This window comes from Rhinoderma darwinii, chromosome 3, assembly GCF_050947455.1.
Source record: "Rhinoderma darwinii isolate aRhiDar2 chromosome 3, aRhiDar2.hap1, whole genome shotgun sequence".
Taxonomy (NCBI): Eukaryota; Metazoa; Chordata; class Amphibia; order Anura; family Rhinodermatidae; genus Rhinoderma; species Rhinoderma darwinii.
The window spans coordinates 237,602,981-237,622,962 of record NC_134689.1 but is presented as its reverse complement, the minus strand read 5'-3'; the positions used below and the strand labels follow the sequence as shown (position 1 = coordinate 237,622,962).

The 19,982-nt window shown below is 42.5% G+C and overlaps 1 protein-coding gene across 1 annotated transcript; it reads right to left on the bottom strand.

The window, feature by feature from the left end:
* Positions 1–3,909: 3,909 nt before the first annotated feature.
* LOC142749481 (transmembrane protein 53-like) lies at positions 3,910–11,381 on the bottom strand. Its single transcript, XM_075857561.1, has 4 exons — positions 11,299–11,381; positions 9,405–9,930; positions 6,474–6,910; positions 3,910–4,699 (listed from the first exon to the last, which is right to left on the bottom strand). Exons 2-3 carry the CDS (start codon positions 9,880–9,882, stop codon positions 6,549–6,551), a joined length of 840 nt encoding a protein of 279 aa, XP_075713676.1. The 5' UTR covers positions 9,883–9,930; positions 11,299–11,381; the 3' UTR covers positions 3,910–4,699; positions 6,474–6,548.
* Between the last annotated feature and the right edge of the window lie 8,601 nt (positions 11,382–19,982).

The following is a 19,982-nucleotide window of genomic DNA, read 5'->3' as shown; positions in this document are numbered from 1 at the left end:
GCTCAATATGTGCACGACAGACAAGGGTACACAGAAGCTAAGAGAAATGGGGCAGTTGCCCACAGCAACACCGTGAGCAACAAGAGTAGTGAACGAGCCGAGTCAAACCAGGAGTGTACGTGGTGCCAAACGCAGAGCAGGAGAGTAGTCAGTAAAGCCAGGGTCAATATGAAGCAGAGGGCCGATGCCCTGTCCAGATCGTTTGAGATGGAAGACACGGTGGAGTCCCTTCAGACTATCATAGACCCGTCATGCATTGTCACTGCTAATCCTCTGCAAATTAGAGACATCCCTCCGGGGAGGACTTTTGTTATGTTGGCAGACAGGAAAATAATTCTCCGCTGAGGGCACCGTACTAAACTAGCTGGGCACGCTGGTGTCCATAAGACCCAAGACCTGATTGCTCGTCACGTCTGGTGGCCCACGCTACCTAAAGATGTTCTGGACTTTGTCTCTTCTTGCACGGTGTGTGCTTCTAACAAAGTTACTCACTCCAAGCCGGCCGGCCTGCTTCAACCTCTGCCTGTACCCAATGCCCCCTGGCTGCACATTGCAATGGACTTTGTCACAGACCTGCCCCCCACAGCAGGATGCAATACTGTCTGGGTGGTGGTGGACCGCTTCTCTAAGATGGCACATTTTATCCCGCTGACCGGCCTACCTTCTGCTCCCCGACTGGCGAGTCTCTTCATTCAACACATCTTTCACTTGCATGGGTTGCCTCTTCACATTGTGTCCGACCGGGGGTTCAGTTTACCGCAAAGTTCTGGAGAGCCCACTGTAAACTTCTGGATGTGAGATTGGACTTTTCCTCGGCCTATCACCCGGCCTATCACCCCCAGTCCAATGGGCAAGTTGAGAGGATCAACCAGATCATGGAGAATTATCTCCGCCACTTCATCTCTTCACAGCACAATAACTGGGTACATCTTCTTCCATGGGCCGAGTTCTCATACAACAACCACACAAGTGAGTCCACCACTTCCACTCCATTTCACATTGTGTACAGTCAACTTCCTAGAGTCCCTCTTCCAGTGTCGACTTCTTCTCAGGTACCCGCTGCTGACTCTGCATATGGGGACTTTCTGCAAGTCTGGCAACAGACCCGGTCCTCTATTTTGCTGGCAGTAGATCGCATTAAGCGAAAGGCAGGTACTAGGAGAAGAGAGCCACCTCAGTATCTTCCGGAGACTAAAGTCTGGCTGTCCTCTCGGAACATTCGCTTGAAGGTGCCTTCATACAAGTTTGCTCCCAGGTTCCTTGGTCCTTTCGAGATTCTGCAACAAATCAACCCTGTCTCCTATAAGCTGCGGCTGCCTCCTACCCTCAGAATCCCCAACTCCTTCCATGTGTCCCTCCTGAAACCAGTGGTCCTGAACCGCTACAGCAAGACCTCTAGTTCCACAGTTGCTCCCAGCGGTCCTTCTGATGTATTCGAGGTAAAGGAGATCCTGGACTGCAAAAGGGTAGGAGGAAGGACTTTCTATTTGGTGGACTGGAAAGGGTTTGGTCCTGCGGAGAGGTCCTGGGAGCCAGAGGAGAACCTCAGTGCTCCTGCTCTTATTAAAAAGTTCCTCTCTAGCTCTGGCCCCAAGAAGAGGGGGCGTAAGAGGGGGGATACTGTAGCGTCCATGGCCGCGGGCCGTCGGGTTTACTCACCTCCCGATGCCCACAGCCATGGATCCGATTTCCTGGTCTATAAGAAGGCCCCAGCCCTTCTGATCCTTGCCTGAGCATTGTTAGTTTTCCCAGTCTGTCTTGCAAATGGTCCCTTAGTGTTTCCCATTCCAGTTGTTACCCGTGCCTTGTTCCCTTTTCCTGTTTCCCGTGCTGTGCCTTTAGTATCAAGTCGTGCCACGTCCTTTGTCATCTGCCATGTCCGGAGGAATCCGCCACGTCCTGTGTCATCTGCCATGTCCGGAGGAATCCGCCACGTCTGGCGCAAACCTGTGTCATCCGCCACGTTTGGCGTTACCTGCTGCACCCATCTCCATCTGAGCCAGAGCTGCTCCCACTGTCCGTATTATCCAGGTACCCTTGTGCGGGACATTGCATTGCTGGGGTTTCCTGTTGTTTGGCCAGCTGCCTCCCCGCTACGGCGGTACGGCCTAGTGGGTCCACTAACCCGCTTCGTGACACTCAGATAGGAGGGAGATGAGGGGTCTTAACTTGTTGAGGCGATCATGGCCTGGGTCACTTCTTGGGGGGATTTGGGAGTTGTCTGAGAACTGCATGAAACGCATTAGAGTCTCATAGCGCGTTCGGGCCATGACAGCAGTAAATACAGGGGTGCTGTGGATAGCGCTGGTTGCCCAGTAGGAGCGGATAGAAGTTTTTTTTACTATCCCCATGATTAGTGTAATTCCCAAAAATGTTTTAATCTCACAGACGGTTGTGGGGATCCATCCTCTGGCGTAGTAAGACCTTGGATTTTGGGTGACAAATTGCGTGGCGTATAAATTCATCTGCTGGACAATTAGTTCCAGGACCTGATCGCCTATAAACAAATATTATAGGGGGTAAAATTTGCGACATCAGTGTTGATGCCTGGAGTCACTGTAAATAGCGGAATTTTGGGGAAGAAAGAAACTGCAGGATCCCACATTGCGGGAGGGACTGCATTACTAGACTCTGCTCCTGACCATTCCCCGGTGACAGCTGTGTCCACCACCATAGGACCGGGGGGTCCAGTGGCAGAAGCAGAACTTGTGTCGCTTTCTGAGCCAAGTTCTGCTTCTGACGCAGTGTCCGTACCGCTCCCGGAACTGCTAGAGCACAGCATGGAGAACATTTTGCGGTTCATTTTTTTGTAACACTAAACTAACAATTTTTTTTTTTTTTTTTGTATTTTACATTTTTTTTCTCGTTTATATATATATATATATATATATATATATTAGACACAACGCTAACAGAAAAAAATGTGTGTCAGCGGGGGCCTAACAAGTAGTTTTTTTTTAATCTCCTCTCACCTAACATACATGGTGAGAGGAGATAAAAAAAGACTCATTTAGGTCGCCGGTATTCGGACCGCAAACAGCTGTCCCCAGTCACTGCTCCAAGCCCTTAGCTACCCTCAGAGATATATGCCAGTACATTAATGTTCAAAAATCTAAATAAAAAATCCCTCTATGGGATTAGAAAAAAAAAATTTAAGTTAATTTGTTACAATTTAAAAAAGAAATACAAATTTTACAATAAATAAACTTTTCAAAATATAAGTCCCAAAACATGAAATAATATACGCATATTTGTTATCGCCGCATCCTTAACAATCTGTGGAATAAATGTATAACGTTATTTATGATGATCGGCGTATGGTGTAAAAAAAAAAAAAGAAGAAATAAAACTGCAGCGGATCTGCTTTATTTTCTACATTTTTGCCAAAATCAAAATTTATAGAAATTAAACGATAATGTAAATTGACCAAAAAATGACACCTACATAAAGTACAACTCATCCCGCAAAAAACAAAGTCTCATACTGCTACGTCAGACAACAAATGAAAAAGTTCTGAGCACCGGGATGCAGAGGGAAATCTAAAAAAAGTGTTCAGTCCTCAAGGCCAAAATCGTCCGTGTCCTTAAGAGGTTAAATTGTGACAAATATATTTGTTTACATTATATATATATATATATGTATATATATATATATATATATAAATGATGATTTAAATCCTCACAAGATCTACATGACAATATCGTACTTCACAAGAGTTAAAAAGGGACAAGTCATCAGGTTCTTAGTAGTGCAGCCTCAGGCTCTGGGCCTGTAACGTGCGATCATATCTCAGTAATGGTCTTCATATTTTAATGTACTCTAAAAGGCAGTTTTCTACATTTCTTATGGTAGCTTTGCTTTAACCATTATCTTTTTAATGAACCAAATATAAAAACACACACACACACATTACATTAAGTTAACATTTATTATCTAATCACGATATTGTGGTACATGTATGTATATTTAACTGTTTGAAACCTATTTTATTACAGTAATCATGTAGGAAATATATGTTATGTTATACTTCTGCTTAACACAATCTGTATTATACTATCCTACATGCTGAACAGAACAGTAGAGCATATGTTAAGGCACATTTCATCATTCAATATTATTGCATATTAACCCCTATCCACATGAGGCAGTAACTATACGTTGGCGCGGGACGTTACTTCCCGCATGAGGACGTATAGTTACTTAGTTCTAAATAACGGAGGAGGATAAAAAAAAAAATTAAAGTGAGACAGGATTTGTGCAGTCCTGCCTATTACATCGTGCACTCAGCTGCACATTTATGGGCAGGTAAAAGGTTCTCTTTAATACTGGGACAACCCCTTTAAATGATCAGGCCTAATAGAAAAACAACATTTAACTTCAGAGCCTAACTTCATGCTTTTGGAGTGGAGGTTTTGTAAGCCGTCATACATTAAGACAGTGCTGCACAACTCTGAGGACCCAAGTTTAATTCGAAGTCAGATCCATAGTCGAAGTTCAGCAATTATGTTTTGTTTTTCTTGGAGAGGTATTGGCATTTTTCTGTTTTTTTCCAGAAGCTTTTTTTGAAAATGAGACAACAGAAATTGCAGCCATATCCGTTATCCCTTCTATTCTCTTCTCAAAGAGTGCTAAACTGTAATTTTGTTGTTGGTTGAACATGCTGAGAAAATGACAGTCACCTCCAAACTTGTCAGTGAACCTGTCAGAATACATACAGGGTTTGTCCGGTTAAAGCAAATAAAAGGTTATTGATTGTATAATGAAAGTTATACATTTTCCTAATATATTTTAGTTAGCAATTCCTCACTGTTTTCAGGATCTCTGCATGCAGTTGTTGAATAGGAACCTTCATTGTTCACTTCCAGAGGATGATGATAGAAAAGGATGAGATCTGTCCTGGTTCTGTGATGGACACACAGGTGCATGACTTGTTACAGTACAGTTATTAGAGTTGTCCTTTATAGCCGAGCACCTGTGTGTCCTTCACATGACCAGGACAGATTTTCATCCTCTGGAAGTAAAAAAAATATTTCAGGTTTCTCTTCGTCGACTACATGAAGAGATCTTGAAAATCATGAAAAATACATACATAGTATGTTAGAAAACTGAAATTACGGAAACTAGAAAGAAATAAGTATGAGGTAGACTAAGTTAGACTCTGCGTCAGAGATGCCGTTTAGAGGTTATATCACAGATCCGGTCCTAGGACTCAGCAGAATAGAAAATCCCAGCTTCAGGCAATAATATTGTGATAGTTTACAGTATAATGTTGAAAAAATACAGCCCAACCATTCCCAACAGTAACCCTTGTATCAAACTATGAAAATAAACAGTGCTTTCGAGTTTGGTGCATTAATTGAATAACGCAGTAACTAGATGTCACATATAATTCAATCTGGAGTTATCAGTCTACATTGACACAATACATTAGTATACTGGGCCTTCGGGAGTTCTTGCTGCATTGTTGTACAAGTGTACATTCATTCCTGTACTCTTTCTTGTGCTATAGCACTGAATATCAGGAAAAATGACTGAGCATTTCTTATACATGAGCTGTAATGTTGGACATCTTATATAGTAAGCATTGGAAGCATAATATTAAATATGTGCATAGATGACACCAACAACAGTGTAATCAGTATTCCTTATCTCTTCCAAGTTTTGTGAAAGTCCTTTGGGTATTTTTCAATCCCATCTATTTCCTCAGGTAGTTAAAAACGCTTAGGCTGGGTTCACACGAGGTCATTACGTCCGTAATGGACGGAACGTATTTCGGCCGCAGGTCCCGGACCGAACACACTGCAGGGAGCCGAGCTCCTAGCATCATAGTTATGTACGACGCTAGGAGTCCCTGCCTCGCTGCGGGACAACTGTCCCGTACTGTTATCATGTTTTCAGTACGGGACAGTAGTTCCACGGAGAGGCAGAGACTCCTAGCGTCGTACATAACTATGATGCTAGGAGCCCGGCTCCCTGCACTGTGTTCGGTCCGGGACTTGCGGCCCAAATACGTCCGTCCATTACGGACGTAATGACCTCGTGTGAACCCAGCCTTAATAAAAGGCTGTTAATTTGTGAGTTCTGTTGCAAATGAAAGTTTTTTTGGGGCGGGGATTCTAAATTTTTTTAATACTACGTAAATGTACTGCCATAATTAAAAATATCAAAAAAAAAAACCATTGGTGATTTTATTAATTTGTCTCTTGGCCCCTGCTCTATGGCACATGTATGTAGTCTTCAGAAATTGTAGAATCCTGGAAAAACACATTTAACATTTGTTGTCTATCGAGTACTGGTTATTACATAGGAGATTGACAAAATAAGAAATCATTAATGAGACACCATTCAGTTCAACAAGTACTGAATTGCTGGATAGGCAGTTATGTTTTGTGCACAAAATCAAAAGGGATTGATTTGAAGATGAAAGTGCAACGAGTTGTAGAAGCACCTGAGAAACATTCTGAAAACCCTACCTTATACTTTAGTAGTATCCCCACTTTAATACAGTATACTCTTCGGGGCAATGGAAGAATTGTGCTGCAATCCAGCTACAGTTTGCTTTTTGGCACTCTGGCCTGTAGACCATTAATGAAATTGTTCAGGATTTCTGTGTATTCCTGTGTATGCTTTTGTAGATGCCCTGCGTGTACCGACTTTTCCCATTTCTTTCCCTGCACTTCGATTCCTTTCTTCTCCCAATCCTGCAGGACCTGATCCACCGCAGTATGGTCACTCATTGGGTCATTCATGCAGTAGAAGAAGAGTGCAGGGCAGGTGACTGGATTTTCCGAAAAGGTTTGAATTCCCTTCTCATAATCTGCAGTATGGGCTTTTAGAAGTGAGAAGTAAAGTAGCGTTCCACGTATAATCAACGACTCTAAGAGAGGGAAGGATACAATGCGTGCCACACCTATGAAAACACAAGTATGGGTAAGTTCTAAATAGAATGGATAACATACAGTCCTTTATTTCATGTGTGGTTTCCTTCTGCAGGGATCCAACTCTGATTTAGCAAAACTATGGAAAAGAACACAGACCTCAAACACAACTGTGCAAATAAGGCATATAGGTCTATAAAAAAATACCTTAAAGGCTATGTAAACCTTTGAAAGGCATTTAAAAAAAAACGGGTTCAGTGTCCGCGGGTCCTGCATGTCTCGGACATGCAGGATCGAGCTGTTAACGATCACATCTAAATTCATAACTTAGATGTGATGGATCCTGCATGACCCGCTGACACTGAACCCGTCAGGTCCGCGGGACTGACAGATTCAGGTCATGGCGAGAGATACAGCTGCTCTGTATATAGACTACAGAACAGCTGTATCTCAAAAAGTAAAACTTTTTTTAATAAAAACTATTTAGAAAGTTGCACCAATCACAATTATTTAAAAAAAATTGCCTTTCAAAAGGTTTACATAGACTTTAACCCCTTCCCGACATATGACATACAGTTACGTCATAGCCGGGAAGGGGAAGTATGGAGCGGGCTCATGCAGTGAGCTCGCTGCATAAGTATGGAGCGGGCTCATGCAGTGAGTTCGCTGCATACGATGCTGGTGTCGGCTGTATGTTACAGCCGACACGTCAGAGTAACTAGCGGCATCGCGCGCGATCCCGCTAGTTTAACTAGTTAAATGCCACAGTCAATACCATCCGCAGCATTTAAATCGTGAGAAAGAGGGGGACGACCCCCTCTAACAGCTCATCGCGCCCCCCGCAACGCAATCGTGGGGGGGCGATGGTTGCTAAGGCTGCCTAATGAAGACGCCCAGGTCCACCATCTTTGTACACCTATTAAGCCCTGCCTCCGGCAGGGCTTAATAGTTGCCTGTCAGAATCACGATATACTTCAATACATTAGTATTGCAGTATATCGTGCAAGCGCTGGTTGAAGTCCCCTAGGGGGACTAATAAGAAAAGTAAAAATGAGTTAAATAAAGGTTTTTTTTGTGTGTAAAAAAAAAAATGTAATTAAAAGTTCAAAAAACCCCCCTTTTCCCACTTTCCCCCTAGAGCATAGTAAATAAATAAACATAATTGGTATTTAACCCGCACGGTGAACACCGTAAAAAATAAAATTGTAAACGCCAGAATCTCTATTTTTTTGGTCACCTAATCTCCCACAAAAAATGAAATAAAAAGTGATCAAACCGTCGCTTTACAACAAAATGGTATTATTAAAAACTACAGCTTATCCCGCAAAAAATAAGCCTCATACCACTTAATCGAAGGAAAAATAAAAAAAGTTATAACTCTCTGAATTTGGCAACGCAAAAGAAATTTTATTTTTTCCACTTAGGTTTTTACTTGTAAAAGTAGTAAAATATAGAAAAAAACGATATATATTTGGTATCGCTGTAATTGTATTGACCCGCAGAATAAAGTTAACATGTTGTTTTAATTGCACAGTGAATTCCGTAAAAACGGCCCGCAAAAAACCATGGAGGAATATCTGTTTTTTTTTCATTTTCTACCCCACAAATAATTTTTTTCCTGTTTCCTAGTACATTATACGGCAAAATAAATGGTGCTACGAAAAACTTCAACTCGTCCCGCAAAAATCAAGCCCTCCTAGTACTATATCGACGGAAAAATAAAGACGCTATGGCTTCTGGAATGTGGGGAGGAAAAAACGAAAATGAAAATCTGAAAGTTGTTTACGACGGGAAGGGGTTAAAGAGAGGAAAGCTGAAAAGTGTCCACTCATTATACATAGAACCATTAATGCTAAAGCGGTGACTGGAAATAACAATTATCATTAGGTGTATGATGCTAAAACCAAATGTTTAGACTGTCACAATTCTAGCACTAATCATATGGGAAAACACACATGAAGCAATGCAAAACAATATTTCCAACTGTCCACAAGCGAAACATTATTTTCATCACAAATTTCTTACAGTGTATGACCCTTTGCCAACCAGACTCCCAACAATAAAGGATGCTGGATGGCTTGTTGAATTGAATCAAAGGCTTATTGACCTGTCTAATATGAAAGTTCACAAAATCAGACATACCCAGTCAGAAGATTACAATACGTATTCAATTATTTCTTATTATGATGCCCAATTAATAAACCTTTGGTGTGCAAGATAATATGGTGACATAATATCTGCATCACCCCTTTGTTAGGTATTTTTTTTACCTCTAGGATGAAAATTTGCATGCAAAATAGAGTGTTTTTTTATATTGGTTTTGGTAAATTTAGTATTTAGCAAGAAATATCAAAATGTAGATAATATAGCCCACACAATATTGAAGAAAATCACTGTATTAATCCACGCAGGTAATGAAACGGTTTAGACTATTTATCATTATCTGTTTAGCAAATCACCCATTTGTGCTTGGAAACAAAACTACATAAAGACATTCACTTAAATTGAGGTATGGTGCTTATTCACCTGTTGCCATTTTTTCCATGCTGCCAACCACAAGGCTGTCAAATACTTGACCATGAATCCTCTCCAGCATCTCACGCTGTTCCTTGGAAGCCCCCACCAACATCTGTGCAAATGTGTAGCCTCCAATAGACATTGCGTGGAGGTAGAGTTTACGAGAACAAAGGTCCTTTTCTCCCATTAGGAGATCTGACAAATGTCTTCCATACTCCAGACTGGACTTGGGCCAGAAAACGTGTGATAATGAGCTCTCTGCCACTAACACATCAAAGCCCAGGTTGAAGTACAGCTGGATATACTTCCCAAGGGATCGAGCATTTGAGCCCAACCAAGGAAGGAAGAGTAGCAGTGGGCGAGGAGATGGATCATTTTCAGACATTGCTGGGTTGGTGTACAAGGAGACGGAGTTGGAGTATTTTTTAACATTAGAAAGCAATGAGGTAGTCAGAGCTTGTTCCTGAGGTCCAGAAGTTGCTTTCATAGTCAGGTTAACAGGTGTTGCACTTGCCGGATACTGGAGATAACGTCCCTATAGTAGAAACACAATCAGCAACATTAAAAAAATATTTATTTACAAAATAAACTTTTATTTATGGATCATATTTATGATGGCTTTTCCTACACCTACCACACTGGGCATCATTTTTACGAACCTATCTAACTGAAAAACAGCCTTGTTGCCCATAGCAACCAGTAACAGTGCAGCTTTAATTTCCTAAACTACAATGGGAAACATGATAGCTGCATTTTGATTAGTTGCTAGGGGAAACAAGGTCAGATTTTAGAAATGGGGCCCATTATATATTTCAACAGTGGGGCAAGATAAGAAAGTTACTGAACATTTTTTGTAGATTATAATATATAAAATCTAAAGTGTTGTTTATGGTAAAACAATGTTTGAGTTTTCAACAATAATAAAAAGAAAAACAGCGTATAATCGTATGAGTCGCAGCGATAATATAGATACATAAGCAGGATCAATCGAAAACAGATCACAATATGATATCAGGTGTTCCAATACACATCCTTTGAAAAATAGAAATAGTGATAAAAGTGATAATAAAAAAGTAAAAAAGTGAAAAAAAATTACTGCTGTAACAAATAAAATAAAAAAATCTCACTCTATAAAGATCTAAAGGGTTGATCTTTAAATCTAGCAGAACCATTTTACTTACTGCTGTACATCCCTTGCTCCCCTCTTTTAGTCATAAATGGTTTTACCTGCTCAGTATTATTTGATGACTTGTGGAACTTTCATGTGTTTAAATACTGCAGGTGTGTCAGGTAGAACCCCTAGCTGCCTCTACTGCTCTGCTCCAGCTCTCTTCTAATGTCTGTGTTATTACAGTACACCCCCTCCCATGGATGAGGTCAAAGTACTGCTGTCAGTACAAAAGGAAAAAAAAATCTTAGAAAGTTTGAACTGTTCTGTAAAAGTCAGCACGTAACAGGAGATAAGAGTGGGAGAACCGCACACGACCGTAAAAACACCCGTTATTGCGGGTCGTTATTACGACCCGCAATAACGGGCTCATAGGCTTCTGTTAGCCACGGGTACCTTCCCGTTTGCTCACGGGAAGGTACCCGTGCCGTTAAAAAAGATAGAACATGCCCTATTTCATGCCGTAATAACGGCACGGGCATCCCATAGAAGTCTATGGGGCTCCCGTAATCATGGGTGGCTGCGTGTGTTCACCCGTGATTACGGGAGCGTTGCGAGGTGAGGCGAGGTCAGGGGACTACCCGGTCTGCAGGCCACAGCCCAGTGGCGTAACTACCGCCGGGACTACAATGAAAACTATGGCAGAGCGGGGAGGTATCTCCCCGCTCTGCCATAAACAAAAGACATGTATCCCCTATCCTGTAAAAAATAAAAATAAAAGACGTTCATACTTACCGACAACTTCCTGCTTCCTCCAGTCCGGTCTCCCGCCCGTTGCCTTGGTGACGCGTCCCTCTCGACATCCGGGCCGACGTCCTGGATGACGTTTCAGGCCATGTGACCGCTGCAGCCAATCACAGGTCAATCACAGGCTGCAGCGGTCACATGGACTGCCGCGTCATCCAGGGATGTCGGGCTGGATGTGAAGAGAGGGACGCGTCACCAAGACAACGGCCGGGTAAGTATGAATTTCTTTAACTTTTATTACAGAAAAGGCTGTCCCTTCTCTCTATCCTGCACTGATAGAGAGAAGGGGCTGCCGATTAGTGCAGTGCTATTTTGCTGTCAAAAACGTGCTCGTAAATACGGGTGGAATACGTGTGACACCGGACCCATATTTACGAGCACGGGTTCGTAAATACTGGTGCAAAACGGGTGGAATACGTGTGACACCGGACCCGTATTTACGCCAGTATTTACGGGTGTGAAAAAATACGGTCGTGTGCATGAGGCCTTACTCTGCATGTTTCCAGCCTGCTGTCATCTGTGCAGTTCACAATTCTATTATCCAGTCTTTAGTGAAATATAAAAAACACTACATATAAAGCTTTTTGTAGTTTCTGGTGTTTTAGGGGGTCAGTGTAGTTTTTTTTTAAAAACACTATGCTCAGAGTACGGCGTTTTATCTAGGAATTTTCCATAGGCTTCTCGATAGGACTTTAAAAACACCAGGAAAAACGCATGCACTAAATAACACCACCAAAACACATTCCATTAAAAACGCTTGAAATTCTTGGCATGTTTTACATGCGTTTTAACCCCTTCAGGACTGAGCCTGTTTTGGTCTGGTGGATGCAGCCAATTTTTTTCAAATCTGATATGTGTCAATTTATGTGGTAATTACTTGGGAATGCTTTTACCTATCCAAGCGATTCTGAGATTGTTTTCTCGTGACATGTTGTACTTTATGTTAGTGGTAAAATTTGATCAATAAATTCAGTATTTGTTTGTGAAAATCACCAAACTTTAGTGAAAATTTGCAAAAATTAGCATTTTTCTAAATTTAAATGTATCTGCTTAATACCACACAAAATAGTTACTAATTAACATTTTCCATATGTCTACTTTATGTTGGCATCGTTTTTTGAATGTCCTTTTATTTTTCTAGGACGTTACAAGGCTTAGAACTTTAGCAGCAATTTCTTACATTATCAAGAAAATTTCCAAAACCTATTTTTATAGGGACCAGTTCAGTTCTGAAGTGGCTTTGAGGGCCTTATATATTAGAAATCTCCATAAGTCATCCAATTTTATAGACTTCAACCCTCAAAGTATTCAATACAGTATTTAGAAAGTTTCTTAACCCTTTAGGTGTTTCACAGGAATTAAAGCAAAGTAGAGGGGAAATGTACAAATTTCTTTTTTTTGTCGGAAAATCCATTTTAATCCAATTTTTTCCGTAACACAAAAAGTTTTACCAGAGAAACGCAACTCAATATTTATTGCCAAGATTCTGCAGTTTTTAGTAATATCCTACATGAGGCCCTAGTGTGGTAATGGACTGAAGCACAGACCTCAGAAACAAAGGCGCACCTAGAGGATTTTGGGGCTCCTTTTTATTAGAATATATTTTAAGCACCATGTCAGGTTTGAAGAGGTCTTGTGGTGCCAAAACAGTGAAAAAACTCACAAAAATACACCATGTGGCAAACTACACCCCTCAAGGAATTCATTAAGGAGTATAGAGCATTTTAACCCCACAGGTTTTTTGCTGAATTTAGTGGAATTAGTCCGTCAAAATGAAAATCTACATTTTTTCCAAATAAAACGTAGAAATTATCAATTTTTACAAGGAATAAAGAAGAAAAAGAACCCCAAGATTTGTAAAGCAATTTCTCCTGATTACGGCAACACCACCATATGTGGTAATAAACGTCTGTTTGGACACACGGCAGGGCTCAGAAGGGAAGGAGAGCTATTTGGAAATTAGAGCTCAAGTTTACTCAATTGGTTTTCGGGTGTCATGTCGCATTTGCAAAGCCCCTGAGGGACCAAAACAGTGGACACCCCCCAGAAGTGCCCCATTTTGGAAACTACAGCCCTAAAAAGAATTTGTGTAGGGGTATAGTGAGCATTTTGATCCCATGTGTTTTTTGCTGAATTTCACCGTGCGCTATAAATGACATATTTAATTTATTCTGTGGGTCGAAGCGATTACGGCGATTACCATATGTATATAGGTTTTTTATGTTTTACTGTGTTTTCACGATAAAATCACGGTTTTAAAAAAAATAATTCGTTTTTGTGTCGCCATATTCTAAGAGCCACAACTTTTTTTTTTTGTATCAGGAAAGTTGTGTGAGGGCTTTTTTTTTGTGGAACAAGCTGTAGTTTTTATTGGTATATGCGACTTTTTGATCCCTATTTATGCAATTATTTGGGAGCTGAAGTGACTAAAAATATCGATTCCGGTATCGTTTTTTTATTATTTTTTTTTTATGGCAGTCACCGTGTTGGATAAATTACATTATATTTTTATAGTTCAGGCCGTTACGGACGCGACGATACCAATTATGCATAGTTTATTTTATTTTTTTCTAATAATAAAGGACTTTATAAGGGAAAAAGAGCGATTTTTAAATTTTATTATTTTGACATTTTACTTTTGTACATTTTTTTACTTTTTTTTTTAGTCCAACTAGAGACTTGAAGATCCAATTGTTGGATCGTTGTTATAATACCCTGCAATACTTATGTATTGCAGGGTATTATACCTGTCAGTTTCAGGGTATGTTCACACGGCAGCGTCCGTAACCGTAACGGCCGAAATTACGGGGCTGTTTCCAGGAGAAAACAGCCCCGTCATTTCAGCCGTCGTGGCATGTGCAGGCGCTTGAACGCCGCGTCCATTGCGGACGTAACTGGAGCTGGTTTTCCATGGAGTCCATGGAAACCGGCTCCATTTACGTCTGAAGAAGTGACATGACACTTCTTTGGCGCGGGCGTCTATTTACACGCCATCTTTTGACAGCGACGCGTAAATATACGCCTCGTGTGAACAGACAAACGTCAGCCCATTGCTTTCAATGGGCAGATGTTTGTCAACGCTATCGAGGCGCATTTTCGGACGTAATTCGAGGCGTAAAATGCCCGAATTACGTCCGTAAATAGGCCGTGTGAACATACCCTCAGACTGACGGGGCATATTAGGTCCTGCCTCTGTCAGGACCTAATCGCCTTCCATAGATGGCAGACCGTAAGCCTTTGTTAGGCTTCCGGTTGCCATAGCAAACACCACCCGCAACAATCGGCCCCCGCAATTGCGTAGCGGGGTGCCGGTGTTGCTATAAAAACTTAAATGCGGCGGTCGCTATTGACTGCCGCATTTAAGGGGTTAATCGGTTCAGATCACCGCTGTGATCCGCCCTGATGTTTTCCCCCAGTACTAAGGCCTTATTCACATGGACGTGTCCATTTTTGTGCGCGCAAAAGGTCTGTGTGTCATCAGCATATGGTGCGTGGCTGCGTGATTTTCGCGCAGCCGGCATCATGACGACACTCTGTTTTTATGTTTACAAACAGAAAAGCATGAGGTGCTTTTCTGTTTTCATTCATTTATTTATTTTACTACTGTAGCGCGCATCACGCGCGGCACCCGGAAGTGCTTCCGTTTGCCGTGCGCGATTTGCACGCACCCATTGACTTCAATGGGTGCGTGCTGCGCGAAACACGGGCAAGTATAGGACATGTCATGAGTTTCACGCAGCGGACATACGCTGGGTGAAATTCACTGACAGTCTGAACGGCCCCATTCACTAACATAGGTCCGTGCTAAATCACGCTCGTAGCACGGACGTATAACACGTTTGTGTGAATAAGGCCTAAGGCTGCTAGTAGGGAGATGCCGGGCTCCGGGGAGCGCCTGTGTGCTCTGTTAGGAGCACACGTAGATTAACGGGCTGCAGGCACAAGGACCAGTGGTGCAGCCAGTTAATCTACGTGGGGTGGTCGGGAAGGGGGTTAAAACACTGAAGAAGAAGAAAAAAAAAAAAAGTGTGTGTGATGTGGCCTAAAGGAAAGACTGATAGGTCTTCTCTCTTTCGTATATACTCCTGAGTTTGGCTAAAAAAAAAAAACTGTGACAAAAAACACGTGTGATTTCAGCCTTAGGCCAGGATCACACACACCGTTTTGACACAGTCTTTAGAGTCAAAGCCAGAAGTGGACACAAAAGGAAGGAGATGCATCAGTCTTTTCTTTATACTTTTCCTTCCTTTTGGATCCACTTCTGGCTTTGATTCAAAAGACTGCGTGAAAACGGTGTGTGTGTGATCCTGGCCTAAAGTGGTTTAATAACTGTAGACCTAGATGTTATATACTATATTATAGAGCATCAATTTTATAGCTTAAACTTTTGCACTAAGAAAAGCAATGACTCCAAAACATAAATTACCATGCTGCGGAATAAAAAATAAAAAAAAAAAGATCGCACCGCAGGTCAATTTATGAACTTTTTTCATCACAATTTTTTACGCAGCGTGTGGAAGAGTTTTGCTACTTGCACTATGTATCGATGATCATACACACATCACACCAGATGTTTGGCCTCATGCACACGACAAAACCACGAGTCCGTTGCGGTCCATCGGACGGGAACAAACCTTTGTTGTACATCCGTGTATCTTCAGGATTCACGGATCCACAAGCATCACTATGTGCTGAGTAAATGAATGGAGAGAAGTGTTTGACGCTGATTGGTCAGCGTCATACACGTCTCTCCACAACGCCCCCTTGGGCAAAAAGTAAAATACGCCCAGTTGTCTATTAAGAAAGTCATTAGCATAAAGCTAAAATAGGTCATAACTCCGTAAAAAATTATAGTTTTTCTAAATAAAAGAACACTGCTGTAATCTACATTACAGCGCCGATCACATTATGTAGGAGATAGGGCACTTATAATCTGGTGACAGAGCCTCTTTAAATGAAACCTGTCACCAGTTTTGAGCCCTCTGACAGCAGACAGAGATATATACGGGGTGGGGAGTGCAGTGTAAACATACATTTGTTGTCGGCAAGTTGCATAACCAAGAAATCTAAGTTTTGATGCATCTGGCACCACAATCGCAAGTGCCACTCTCTGCGCTGACGGGCTCTAGTGGTCTCTTGGTGGGATGCTAGAGCTGTCACTCAGAGCAAAAGGGGAGTAGATGGCACCGTTCAGTGAAGAGCCCGATCATTGAACATGAAGAGGCTGCCTCTGTGGCACTTGTAATTGCGATACCGGGGACATAAAACATAGATTTCTCGGTCATGCAACTTGGTAATACAGGTATCGCTAGTCTGCGCTCCCCAACCTATATTTAACGCAGTCACCAGTTTTGAGGGCTCAAAACTGCCGACAGGTTCCCTTTACCACGGGCAGATTTCAGCCCATAATCTGTGCCGATAATAACAGGTCGATCAGCGCTTGTTTGAGGGCCCTTTAGCCAATGGTTAATATGATCGTTCAGTCCCTATACAGTTTACATATTGTTGGTAGCACATCCCCTGTTCACACAAGGAGATGTGCTGCTGACAATGAGGATTTTTAGGTCGGCGTAAAATATACGATCGGCCAACGAACAAGCGCAATGATCTGGAACGAAGATTTGTGTGAACACTGGTTTGCCCAATCTTTGACCTGTGTAAACGGGCCTTAGCGCCTGGACCCCACCGATGCATATGATTTTTTTGTACACGTTTTTACATTTATGTACACATTACAGAATAGGAAATTGTACATACATCAGGCAACAATAAATATTCAGCAACACTTTCTGGAACAAATAACTAGGGCTTGGTTCCAAAAGAGGAATATTTCAAGAGCAAAGAGTGACAGAGGGACAAAAGCAGGGGCAGTCCCTCCAACAGTGGCATCAGATGGCAAGACTGGGGATGCTCCACTATTTGGGCATGTGTGCACATTACCTACCAGCCTGTATGTTGCTTCCTGATTCCACTATCCGCAGGTCTCCTCACAGGAATGGCATCAGCAGCACTGACCTCCAACCACAAGCAACCACCTGTTAACCCGCGCTGACCTCCAAACACCTGGTAACCCATTACCTTCGGGTCCCCATTCACTTACCGTCCTGAGGTAGGATGCTGTACGGTAGACAGTGTAACGAAGGGCCAATATTGTCATCATCACCCCAGGCCCAGATACTAAACACAAGTAGTCCTTGCGTAAGAGAGCGTCTACAAGTTACTTCCCTCCTAAAACAGGAACAACTGTGTTGTATGAGAAGTGTGAGGGCTCCAGAGATTGAATTGCTGCTGTGCACCATTAGGAGGTACTATTGGTAGACGCTCCCTTATGTTTCCCTTTGACTGGGTTCACACAGAGTTTTTTGCAGGTGGAAATTCTGCCTCAAAATTCAGTTTGGAAGTTTGAGGCAGATTTTCCTCTCACTGCACGCCGATTTTCGCGGCCATTGAGCGCCGCGGGCATAAGTGACTCCGCAAAATATGCTTTCTCTGCCTCCCATTGATGTCAATGGGAGTTCAGAGGCGTAAACGCCCAAAGATAGGCTGTGTTCACATGGAGTTTTTTGCAGGAGGAAAATTCTGCCTCAAAATTCAGTTTGGGATTTTGAGGCAGATTTTGTCCTTCCCGCACGTCGTTTGACGCGATTTTCTCTGCATTTTTCGCTGCTTTTTTCGCTTGCGCCTATTGAGTCCTACGGGCAAAAAACTCTGCGAAATACACTTTCTCTGCCTCCCATTGATGTCAATGGGAGCTCAGAGGCGTAAACGCGCGAATATAGGGCATGTCCCATCTTTCTCCCAAGAGAAAACTGACCCCGCCTCCCATTGAAATCAATGGGAGGCATTTTTGGCCGGTTTTTGACGAGTTTTGTGGAGTGGTTTCCGCTCCAAAAAACTCGTCTAAATACTCAGTGTGAACAGGGCCATAATAGGGCATGTCCCTTCTTTCTCCCGCGAGACGGTTTTACCGCTCGCGGGAAAAAGACGCCTCCACCTCCCATTGAAATCAATGGGAAACATTTTCGGGCCGTTTTTGATGAGTTTTGCGGCGCGGTTTTCGCGTAAAAAAACTCAGTGTGAACATAGCCGTCTAGGGACGGAGGGCACGCTGTATACCGTATGAGACCTTTTACCCTGGCAGTGCTGTGTGCCTGCTCCAGGGCACATACTAGAAGGAATGGCAGTTTGCAATGTTATGAAAAGAAAATTGAGTTGTGTACATTGAATACATATATTTTTTCACATACTTTTTGCTAAAATCCTCTATGACATTTCACATATGTCATGACGATAAATGACAACTGTTTTTGGAGAATGTGTAATGAGAAATTTCATGAAGAGACTCCGGTTTTTACCTGAGCCCATAACTACATACACTCATCCCTACTTGTTCATCAGTATATTAATAAAATAATATGTAATAACAAGTGCAAGGGCGTAGATATTGGGGGTGCAGAGGTAGCGCTCGCAACTGGTCCATGGTGCCTGAGGGTGCCAAAGGAGTCTCCGCCACATAAGAAGACACTAGTATTATAAGGCCAGGATCACACACAGTTTTGATGCAGTTTTTACGTCCGTTTTTTATAGCCAAAGCCAGGCGTGAATCCAAAATGAATAAAAAGGTATTAAGAAAGGTATTAAGAAAGGTATTATTTGTCAGGCAGAAAAAATGTGCCTCAAAATGCCTTCAGAAATTGTAAAGCAGATTATGAATTGTCAGCGTTGTATGACGTTTTTTTCTGCATTTTATGTTGCATTTATTGCCCCCATATTTTTAAGCCGTTAAAACGAATGCAAAAAATGCGGCCCAAAAACTCCTGCAAAAAAAACCACTCGTTCACACGGAGTATTTTGGCGCTGTTTTGGACGCGGAAACTAACAAAAAACGTCCGAACAACGTAGCGAACAACACGGCAAAACATTGTTTTGCCGGTAGGTCAAAATCTGCCTCAAAATTCCTTCAGGGATTTTGAGGCAGATTTTTCCGCCTGCAAAATCTCCATGTGAAAATGGCCTAAACAAGCACCACAGGTTTTTCCTGCCTGCCTCTCTAGGAGGAGCCCCTGACGTCACTGTCCATACATGGGTAATGACGTCTGGGACTTCTTCAGGAGCGGAATCTGCGGCCAGAGCGTCGGCAACGCTCCGGCCGGGGATTACGCTTCAGTAGGAGCCACTGACTTAACTGTATAGGAATGCATAGTTTGTTGTTGTTTCCTATACAGTTGGCCACTGCATATACGCAGGGGTGAACCTAGCCTCTCTGCTGCCTGAGGTAAACTAGACACCCCCCCCCACCAAATCTATCCGACTTTTTGTCATTACTAGCTTTACAAAACAAACACGCAATATATACATTTTCTTAACCCCTTGCGTACCTCCGCCGTAATAGTACGTCGCTGGCCGCTTATTGCAGCGTACCTTCGCCGTACTATTGCGGAGAAGGAATAAACTGTCACTATGTGAAATCACATAGTGACATAACAGCGGCGGCAGCTGTCATCGACAGCTAACCGTCTCTGCTACCGGCCTGGGGACCAATTAGCAGTCCCCAATGCCGGCGATTGCTGTGATTGGTCAGTCTCTGAAGACTGACCAATCACAGCTGTCTGTGACGTCGTCTGCAGGAGAAAGCTCCTGTCACTTTCTCTGAACTCCTCATTTCTGTGAGA

Excerpts from the sequence above, each read along its gene's own strand:
- LOC142749481 (XM_075857561.1), bottom strand. The coding sequence starts at position 9,882 with ATGAAAGCAACTTCTGGACCTCAGGAACAAGCTCTGACTACCTCATTG. Across the intron at positions 6,911-9,404 it reads CATGGAAAAAATGGCAACAG|GTGTGGCACGCATTGTATCC; the intron begins GTGAATAAGCAC and ends GTGTTTTCATAG.